This window comes from Lampris incognitus, chromosome 13 (genome assembly GCF_029633865.1).
Source record: "Lampris incognitus isolate fLamInc1 chromosome 13, fLamInc1.hap2, whole genome shotgun sequence".
NCBI lineage: Eukaryota > Metazoa > Chordata > Actinopteri > Lampriformes > Lampridae > Lampris > Lampris incognitus.
The window spans coordinates 52,281,565-52,292,316 of record NC_079223.1 but is presented as its reverse complement, the minus strand read 5'-3'; the positions used below and the strand labels follow the sequence as shown (position 1 = coordinate 52,292,316).

The window sequence follows — 10,752 nt, the reverse complement described above, 5'->3', positions numbered from 1 at the left end:
CTCTTCAGCGGGTGGGCGTCTGATCTTGGGGTGGATGGCGTTGTGGTGCCGCTGCACGTTGCCCTTTTTGCGAGCGAGCGCTAAAGCCTGGTGACAGATCAGGCAAATCGTTTGGTCCTTCACTATGGTGAACAGAAAATCGTGTTCCCATTCTACGTGAAAATGATACTGTAACGTACACGAATAAGTGTCGGACCCTTTAGTTGACTGGTTAACGTTGTCGCCCGCGGAGCGGGAAATCCGAGTTCGCGTCCCGGCTGTATACGTTTCCGTTGCGCCACCGTTAGCTTGATAGCTCGTGAGCGTAACAGGAAGTGCACGAGCTGCTGCTGTTGCTGCTGCTGCTGCTCGCGGTAAGTGCCTGAGCTAATTCACCCGGATGCTCTTATAGACGGCGAGCCAATCTTCCTGAGGTCAGTCACATGACTTTGTTGCCATAAGGTCTCGAGGATAGGTAGAAGTATGGCATCGTTCAAGGTGAAGACCGTGGAGACCGTCATCGTCCGGTTTCATAGATCCATGGTTTTAGCCAGAACTTATGTTCGTGGTTCTTGGGGAACCTCCCCAGTGGGTAGCTCCTCTCAAAAAAGTCCCCAGAACTGTTTGGTCTGAAAGCGCCTAATAAAAAGACCAGGAGAACAACGTATAGGCTCACCACCGTATTACTCCGTGTATATGTTCAAACCCATATACTACATTGTGGAGTTAGAAAACAACGAGACAGGAGACGTGAGATTAGACGTAGTCGAGGTAGTTTACTAGCTCCAACTTTGCATGTCATACGTTCGACAACGACACTGAACTGTGTACCGGAAGCGGAAGTGCATTATCTGACCCCTCACCTCTTCCCTTAAAGGTACACTGTCCTCTTAGGTGAATGTCTCTAGTTATATAGATGTGGGTCACCACAACATCCCCCTTTTTCCACAGAGCAAAAAACAAAACACTCACATTATAGACTTGTTTGTTCCACTATCTATCAGTTTGAACTTGCTGCATTAAGAAGCAAATGCCTTTGTTCGTCTTTTCTTAAACTGCAAAATGGAGATACAACACTGTCCACAAGACCACTATGAACTGTTTAAAGGTCTGGCTTTGAATGCTTACTATATCTATTCTTGACATCAGCACAGTGTTACATTCTTCATACGTTCATTGTTCATACTAGATATTCATTACATTTTCTTTTTCTTTTTTTTTCTTCTTAAGAACTCTGTACATTCCTTGTACCCAGTCTTTGTACAGTGTCACCGGGGTCAGAGGTTTCTAGCACATGACCCTCCATAGGAGCATAACTTTTACTGTTAGCCCATCTGAAAATCACTGAATGTGGTAGGCTGCTTTACCAGTCTGCCACTTCTGGTGTGTTGGACCTGTGCGTCTGAACAGTTGACTGGTTGTTCCACATTTCTTGTCGCGTCATGTACATGTGGTTCTGCAGGCTCACTTGGAGGTGGCTGCTCAGTGACACTGACATCACCGTCCTCTATTTCAGTATGTGTCTCATTCCAAATTGTTCTCAAGTGCCTCCTATTCCTCCTGTACCTTTGTCCTGCAGCTGTCACAACATTATATGACCTCGGCTCCTGTCTCTTCTGTTCTACCAGGGCAGGTTTCCAGCCTGGTGGAGTCTATACTGACAGCCACTCCTGGTTCGAGCACAGAGAGAGGTCTTGCATGTTGGTTGTAGTACTCTCCTCGTCTTTGTTGCAGTTTAAGTAGCCTCTGCTTGACTTGTCAGATGCCTTGGTTTGAGCTCAGCACTGGCTACTGGCAATGTGCTTCTTAGGACCTGACCCATCAGCATTTCTGCAGGAGAGAGACCAAGTCCAGTCACAGGAGTGTTCCTTAAAGTCAACAGAGCCAGGTGGGGGTCTGTCTTAGTCTGCTCCGCCTTTTTTAGCATGATTTTAATGGTCTTTATTGTGCGTTCTGCCATCCCATTAGACTGTGAATAGCCTGGGCTTGAGAATGTCAATGTTATGCCCCAGTCACTTGCAAACTGACTCATCTCAGCACTAGCAAATAGCATGTGGTCACTCATCACTTCCTTCGGAACACCATGTCTGGAAAACACAGCCTTCAACTTTGCTATTACTGTGCTTTCTGTTTTGTCACGCATTTGTTGGACCTCAGGATATTTTGAGAAATATCTACTGTGAGGAGGATTTGCCTTGTAGCTAAAAAATGTCCACACCTACTTTGTACCATGGTAGCTCTGGCAGCTCATGGCATTTTAGTGACTCCTTCTGATTCTTCGGTAGGTGTTGTTGACAGGTGGGGCAGCCCCCAACCATTTGCTCTATATCAGCCGATGTGACTGGCCAATATAGATACTTGCATACCCGTTCTTTGGTCCGTTGTACTTCTTGGTGGGCTATGTGCAGTCTCTAGCATGCCTGATCGCAACTTTTTAGGGATAATGAATCTGTCTCCTGTCATCAGGACCCCCCCCCCCCATTTACTGTGATTATGTCTCTGATTGGCCAATAGACTTTAAGCTCAGCATCTGTCTGTTTTTTTTGTGCTTTGGCCACCCTCTCTGGTGAATGTCTAGTAGCTTTTGCGAGGTCCGGTCCTCCTCAGTTGCCATCTTAAGCCTCTCTTGCATCTCTCTTCCAAGAGCCTCAGTTGCTTCCATGGCATAGACAACCTTTTCATCTGTAGTCATGGACTCCTCTTGTGTTTCCACGGCACCAAACGCTCTGGATAAAGTGTCTGCTATTAGCATTTCCTTTCCAGGCGTGTACTTGATGTGGAGATCGTAACGCTGAAGCTGTAGCAGCATTTGTTGTAGTCTGGCAGGTGCCTGTCCTAATGACTTTGTGAATATAGCCTCCAGAGGCTTGTGGTCTGACTGCACCACCACATGTGCACCAAATACGTATTGTTGGAATTTTCGTGTCGCAAACACGACCGCAAGCAATTCTTTTTCAATCTGCGCATAGCTGCACTCAACCTGTGTTAGGGCTCTGGATGCATATGCCACTGGCTGTCCTCGCTGAAGCAGGCACGCACCTAGCCCATCTTTTGACGCATCAGCTTGAAGGACTATCTGCTGTTTTGGGTCTAAGACTTTCAGCACTGGAGCCTCAGTTATTGCTGTCTTGAGTTTGGTCAGGGAAGCATCGTGTTCATGTGATCACAGCCACTGCATATCTTTCCTCAGTCGCTGCCATAAGGGTGCTGTCACTGCTGCTTCATTAAGTATGTATTGGGATAGCTACTTAGTCATACCTAGTAGCCTTTGTAGACCCTTTCTAGCTTCTGGTGCTGGCATGTGTACAATAGCATTCACTTTGTCACTGTCTGGCCGTACTCCCTCAGGGTTTATCACGTGTTCCATGTACTTCACCTCCATCACTTTGTACTGCACTTTGTCTGCATTGAACTTAACATTCATCTCTTTGGCTCTCTGTATTACCTTGTGCAGTATCTCGGCATGTTCCTTCTCATCAGCTGCAGCGATGATGATGATCATATTGTCGGCTATCACCTGTACACCATCAATGTCACCAAATGTTTCACTGTTCTTCTGTTGGAAGACTTCGCTGGTTGATTTTATACCTAATGGGAGACTTTTGAACCTGTAACGCCCCCCTGGCGTGTTGAAGGTGCATAACACTGACGATGCTCTGTCCAGCTTAATTTGCCAGCATCCGTCTTTTTCATCGAGTATTGTAAATATTCTCTTGCCAGACAGTCTGTTTTGGACATCTGTAGGTGATGGTATGGAGTAGTGCTGTCATCTGATGGCTTTGTTCAGCTCTCGAGGATCAAGGCAAAGTCTGAGTGAGCCATTTTTCTTTTCAGTTATTACCAAGCTGTTCACCCACTGCGTGGGTTGTTACTGGAGTGATGGCATCAGCTTTTTCCAGCTGACTCAGTGTCTTTTTCAGTTTGTCCATGATGGCAAACAGGATTTTTCTGCAGCCATGGATCACGGGGGTTACTTCTGGGTCAATGTGAATATGATGCTCACCAGCGAACTCCCCAAGCCCCTGGAACACCTCTGGATACTGCCTCACCAGCTCTTCTTTGGTTTCAGGTGAGCTCTCCTTGATTTCATCAACACGTCTTACCAAGTTCAACTCCTCACATGCTGCTCTTCCAAGAATTGGAGATGCTGACTGCTTAATGGTATAGAACTGGAGCTTGGACTCTGCTCGCTCAGTACTGCATTTCAGGTAGGTGCTACCGGCTGGCTTTATCTGGTTAGCTCCATAAGCTCTGAATACTATGTTTGTGGGACTAAGGCGTACTTTGCCTGGGAGTTTTCTGACCTGTTCTAGAGGGAGAACACTAGCGTCAGCACCCGTGTCTAGTTTAAAGATGATGGGCACTCCTCTAATTGACAAAGTAGCATGCCACGGCATATCACTAGCTTTACTCAGTGCATTTGCCTGGGTGCACTCCAGACTGCCCACAAATAGTGAATCCACTGTCTGCACTGCTTGCGCTCCTTTCATTCTGCACATCTTGGCAAAGTGATTGCCCTTCCCAAAAGCTGTGCACTTCATTCCATACGCTGGACACGCTTTTGGGCCATGTGTCTTTCCGAATCTGTTGCATACTTTTGTTTGGTTGACATATTTATCCTTTTTATGATGAGCACTGAACGCTGTTTTGTTTACATTAGCTTTATTTTGCCTTATTGGTCTTGTTGCCTCCGTTATTGCATGCACCTCATTTTCCTTCTTTGAACACACCATTATGCTGACTTGCTCCTTGGCTATCTCTAATGCCCTGCAAATATCAATGGCTTTAGTTAAAGTCAGGTTAGGTTCTCTCAGCAGTGTCTCTTTCAGATGCTTATCTGTAACACTGAAAACGATTTTGTCTCTCAGCTTGTCATTTTCGGTTATACCGAACTCACAGTCTTTGCTCCTGTGTTTTAGCTCTGTAACAAATTTGTCAATGTGCATCGGTTCTTGCATTGCATACGTCCAAAATTGGTGCCTCTCGAATACCACGTTTTTCTGTGGCGTACAGTAATCTCTGAAAGCCTGCAATATGCGGTCCACCTGCCCGTGTTAGGGCTCGGCCCTGGCTATATCAAGTGTGTTGTACACCTCGAGCGCTTCTTCGCCTAGCGTGTGCAGTAATATTGCCACTTACACCTCCTTTTCCTTTTTCGACATTTCAGTTGCCATCATGTACAACCTATATCTTTGCTCCCATCTGCGCCAGTTTTCACATATGTTGCCTATTAATACTAATGGAGAAGGTGATTTAAATTGTTCCATTTTGTTTTCTCTTCCGCGTTAGCGTAACCCCAAACACTATTGACTTTAGCGCCGTCGGACCCAACACGTTTACGTTTAGTCACTGGGACTTTTCAACAAGCTCACCACTCTCTTCTCTCAGTCTCTCGTCTTCTTCGGCGATTAAACATCAAACGCCGCCACTTCTGACACCATGTTGTGGTTTATACTGATGAGGAGACTGGCGGGTACTCCTTTTTATGAACTTTATTCCGGAACAAAGAACAAAAACCGTGCATGCGTATCCTAACCGACTTCAGTTCTGCTTACGTACATCCGCCTGAGAGCACGCCTACTGGCCTCTCGTCGTATTACCTATAGTAGAGGCTCACCACCGTATTACTCCGTGTATATGTTCAAACCCATATACTACAATAAGAAATGTTGAATATAATCAAAACCAAGTGTTTTCACAAGGGAAACTACATTGTGTAATTATAATGAGTTTTAAATATTTTGAACTATGAAATTCTTTGAAGCCTATTTCTTAAATGAAATCGTTTCAGAGCTGAGACATTCAAATGCAGAACTATTTCCCTGACATGTGTTACCGTTTTGTTGGGGGAGGTACCTGCCACCGGTGTTTAATCTGACAGACTGTCTCTAGAGATATTCTGAACCTTCCACATTGTGCATTGTTCCCTGATATGTGTTACCTTTTTGTTGGGGAAGGTACCTGCCACCAGTGTTTAACGTGACAGAATGTCTCTAGAGATATTCTGAACCTTCCACATTGTGCATTGTTCCCTGATATGTGTTACCTTTTTGTTGGGGAAGGTACCTGCCACCAGTGCTTAATGTAACAGAATGTCTCTAGAGATATTCTGAACCTTCCACATTGTGGATTGTTCCCTGACATGTGTTACCTTTTTGTTGGGGAAGGTACCTGCCGCCAGTGTTTAACGTGACAGAATGTCTCTAGAGATATTCTGAACCTTCCACATTGTGCATTGTTCCCTGATATGTGTTATCTTTTTGTTGGGGAAGTTACCTGCCACCAGTGTTTAATGCGACAGAATGTCTCTAGAGATATTCTGAACCTTCAACATTGTGTATTGTTTCCTGACATTTGTTACCTTTTTGTTGGGGAAGGTACCTGCCACCAGTGCTTAATGTAACAGAATGTCTCTAGAGATATTCTGAACCTTCCACATTGTGGATTGTTCCCTGACATGTGTTACCTTTTTGTTGGGGAAGGTACCTGCCGCCAGTGTTTAACGTGACAGAATGTCTCTAGAGATATTCTGAACCTTCCACATTGTGCATTGTTCCCTGATATGTGTTATCTTTTTGTTGGGGAAGTTACCTGCCACCAGTGTTTAATGCGACAGAATGTCTCTAGAGATATTCTGAACCTTCAACATTGTGTATTGTTTCCTGACATTTGTTACCTTTTTGTTGGGGAAGGTACCTGCCACACCAGTGTTTAATGCGACAGAATGTCTCTAGAGATATTCTGAACCTTCCACATTGTGTATTGTTCCCTGACATGTGTTACCTTTTTGTTGGGGAAGGTACCTGCCACCAGTGTTTAATGCGACAGAATGTCTCTAGAGATATTCTGAACCTTCCACATTGTGTATTGTTCCCTGACATGTGTTACCTTTTTGTTGGGGAAGGTACCTGCCACCAGTGTTTAACGTGACAGAATGTCTCTAGAGATATTCTGAACCTTCCACATTGTGCATTGTTCCCTGATATGTGTTACCTTTTTGTTGGGGAAGGTACCTGCCACCAGTGCTTAATGTAACAGAATGTCTCTAGAGATATTCTGAACCTTCCACATTGTGGATTGTTCCCTGACATGTGTTACCTTTTTGTTGGGGAAGGTACCTGCCGCCAGTGTTTAACGTGACAGAATGTCTCTAGAGATATTCTGAACCTTCCACATTGTGCATTGTTCCCTGATATGTGTTATCTTTTTGTTGGGGAAGTTACCTGCCACCAGTGTTTAATGCGACAGAATGTCTCTAGAGATATTCTGAACCTTCAACATTGTGTATTGTTTCCTGACATTTGTTACCTTTTTGTTGGGGAAGGTACCTGCCACCAGTGCTTAATGTAACAGAATGTCTCTAGAGATATTCTGAACCTTCCACATTGTGGATTGTTCCCTGACATGTGTTACCTTTTTGTTGGGGAAGGTACCTGCCGCCAGTGTTTAACGTGACAGAATGTCTCTAGAGATATTCTGAACCTTCCACATTGTGCATTGTTCCCTGATATGTGTTATCTTTTTGTTGGGGAAGTTACCTGCCACCAGTGTTTAATGCGACAGAATGTCTCTAGAGATATTCTGAACCTTCAACATTGTGTATTGTTTCCTGACATTTGTTACCTTTTTGTTGGGGAAGGTACCTGCCACACCAGTGTTTAATGCGACAGAATGTCTCTAGAGATATTCTGAACCTTCCACATTGTGTATTGTTCCCTGACATGTGTTACCTTTTTGTTGGGGAAGGTACCTGCCACCAGTGTTTAATGCGACAGAATGTCTCTAGAGATATTCTGAACCTTCCACATTGTGTATTGTTCCCTGACATGTGTTACCTTTTTGTTGGGGAGGTACCTGCCACCAGTGTTTAATGTGACAGAATGTCTCTAGAGATATTCTGAACCTTCCACATTGTGTATTGTTACCTGACATGTGTTACCTTTTTGTTGGGGAAGGTACCTGCCACTAGTGTTTAATGTGACAGAATGTCTCTAGAGATATTCTTAACCTTCCATATTGTGTATTGTTCCCTGACATGTGTTACCTTTTTGTTGGGGAAGGTACCTGCCACCAGTGTTTAATGTGACAGAATGTCTCTAGAGATATTCTGAACCTTCCACTTTGTGTATTGTAATAATGAAGAGGTTGTTTACAGTGTTTTACATGGATCTTCTTGATGACTTCCAGGATTATTAGTTTGATGCATGGATGCCCGTACCCACATGTCAGTAGTTAAAAGTGTGCTTCTCATTATTTGATGAATTTTATGATGAAAGTTTGTGTGTTTTTTTCCCCACAAACCAGAACTATTCCAGTGTGATTATGATAGGTATTGCCAAATTATTCTGACACTTTGTCCCTACTCCTCATCTCATTCATTCTTTCTATCTGCCTGTCTGTCTGTCTGCCTGTCTGTGTGTATAGCACCTGACCACCTCTTTGTTGGCGGTAGCGTTACTCACCTCCTTTGGGAGTTCTATGCTCTATGGCTACAACCTGGCAGTGGTCAACTCCCCTGCAGTGGTAAGACATACACACACACACACACACACACACACACACACACACACACACACACACACACACACACACACACACGAGTATGTGTGCCTTTCACACTATAGTCATCTATCATCATCATTAAATACTTCTTAACGTGACGTTTTATGAATCAGAAGCACGAAATGACTGCAGACTGGCAGAGGGAGAAGATGTCTGTGTGAATATGGTGTGTGTTCACACACTGGTGTACTGTATATAATGACTGAGAGAGACAGATTTAGGTTTACAGACAGACAGAGAAGGAGGGTTGCTGTCAGCTGAACGACATACAGTGTTTGTCTTTAGCAGAAGGAGCAGCGAGACTTGAGCTGTCCAGTTGACTTGCTACAGAAATGCTCCTTCACACTTTCTGAGCTTCCTCACGGTTTCTAATCTTGTTTACATTGTCATTACACAGACTGTAAGTGTGGTAGTTTTTACATCCTTGCTTGTTTTATCTGTTTTTCTTTAAGATTTTAGTTGGCTCAGAGGTAGAGCAGGTTGTCTGGTAACTGCGGGGTTGCCGGTTCAATTCTCGTTTCCTCCTTACAAAAGTGTCAAGGTGTCTTTGACCAACACATCTAACCACTAACTGCTTCCGAGGAGATGCTTGTCATCAGGCGTGCCGCGATTTCGATTCTAAATTGACGATCTATCAAAAGCAGAATCAGCGATTCCAGTATTGTTTTCCTCCCCTACCCTGCCTACCAGGGCGCGTCCAGTGCACGTCCAGTATTGTTTTCCTCCCCTACCCCGCCTACCAGGGCGCGTCCAGTGCACGTCCAGTATTGTTTTCCTCCCCTACCCCGCCTACCAGGGCGCGTCCAGTGCACGTCCAGTATTGTTTTCCTCCCCTACCCCGCCTACCAGGGCGCGTCCAGTGCACGTCCAGTATTGTTTTCCTCCCCTACCCCGCCTACCAGGGCGCGTCCAGTGCACGTCCAGTATTGTTTTTTCTCTTACCCCGCCTACCAGGGCACGTCCAGTATTGTTTTTTCTCTTACCCCGCCTACCAGGGCACGTCCAATATTGTTTTTTCTCTTACCCCGCCTACCAGGGCACGTCCAGTATTGTTTTCCTCCCCTACCCCGCCTACCAGGGCGGATCGAGCGCACGTCTGAGGAAAAAGAAAAAAACAACAACTCTTCAGGTGACATAGCATAGTTTACCAGGGTTCTGCAGCTGCACTTTTGTAGACACCGTGGCCACTGCCGGAGTCAGAGATGAACTGGAAAATACTCCTGCTCCCTTGAAGTCACCGCTGTTCCCCGTGACTCCAAATTTAAATAAATGATTTAACAACTGCCAGTCAGTCTTCGTTCCAACCCTCACTATTGTCACGAGGTTTGGGTAGTAACCGAAAGGGTGAGAGCCAAGCGGCTGAAATGAGTTTCCTCCGTAGGGTGTCTGGGCTCAGCCTTAGAGATAGAGTGAGGAGCTCAGACATCTGGAGGGAGCTCGGAGTAGAGCCGCTGCTCCTTCGCGTCTAAAGGAGCCGGTTGAGGTGGTTTGGGCATCTGATCAGGATGCATCCTGGGCGCCTTCCTTTGATAAATAAGCAACTATGAAGTGATGAAGAGTGTGTTATCAGAGAGGAGGGATTACAAGTATCTAGTGATGAAGAGTGTGTTATCAGAGAAGAGGGATTACAACTATGTAGTGATGACGAGTGTGTTATCAGGGAGGACGTATTGCAACTATGTAGTGATGAAGAGTGTGTTATCAGAGAGGACATATTACAACTATGTAATGATGAAGAGTGTGTTATCAGAAAGGACATATTACAACTATGAAGTGATGAAGAGTGTGTTATCAGAGAGGAGGGATTACAACTATGAAGTGATGAAGAGTGTGTTATCAGAGAGGAGGGGTTACAGCTATGTAGTGATGAAGAGTGTGTTATCAGAGAGGAGGTATTACAAGTATCTAGTGATGAAGAGTGTGTTATCAGAGAAGAGGGATTACAACTATGAAGTGATGACGAGTGTGTTATCAGAGAGGAGGGATTACAGCTATGAAGTGATGAAGAGTGTGTTATCAGAGATGAGGTATTACAGCTATGAAGTGACGAAGAGTGTGTTATCAGAGATGAGGTATTACAGCTATGAAGTGACGAAGAGTGTGTTATCGGAGATGAGGTATTACAGCTATGAAGTGATGAAGAGTGTGTTATCAGAGAGGAGGGATTACAGCTATGAAGTGATGAAGAGTGTGTTATCAGAGATGAGGTAT

At 44.9% G+C, this 10,752-nt stretch overlaps 1 protein-coding gene across 1 annotated transcript in view; it reads left to right on the top strand.

The window, feature by feature from the left end:
- The first annotated feature begins 2,209 nt into the window (after positions 1-2,209).
- The window catches only part of slc2a15a (solute carrier family 2 member 15a), a 92,090-nt gene continuing 83,547 nt past the window's right edge, over positions 2,210-10,752 (top strand). Inside the window, exons 1-2 of the mRNA XM_056291514.1 lie at positions 2,210-2,260; positions 8,404-8,502. Of these exons, the coding sequence (XP_056147489.1) occupies positions 2,210-2,260; positions 8,404-8,502 (150 nt within the window). The remainder of the gene's footprint in view (positions 2,261-8,403; positions 8,503-10,752) is intronic.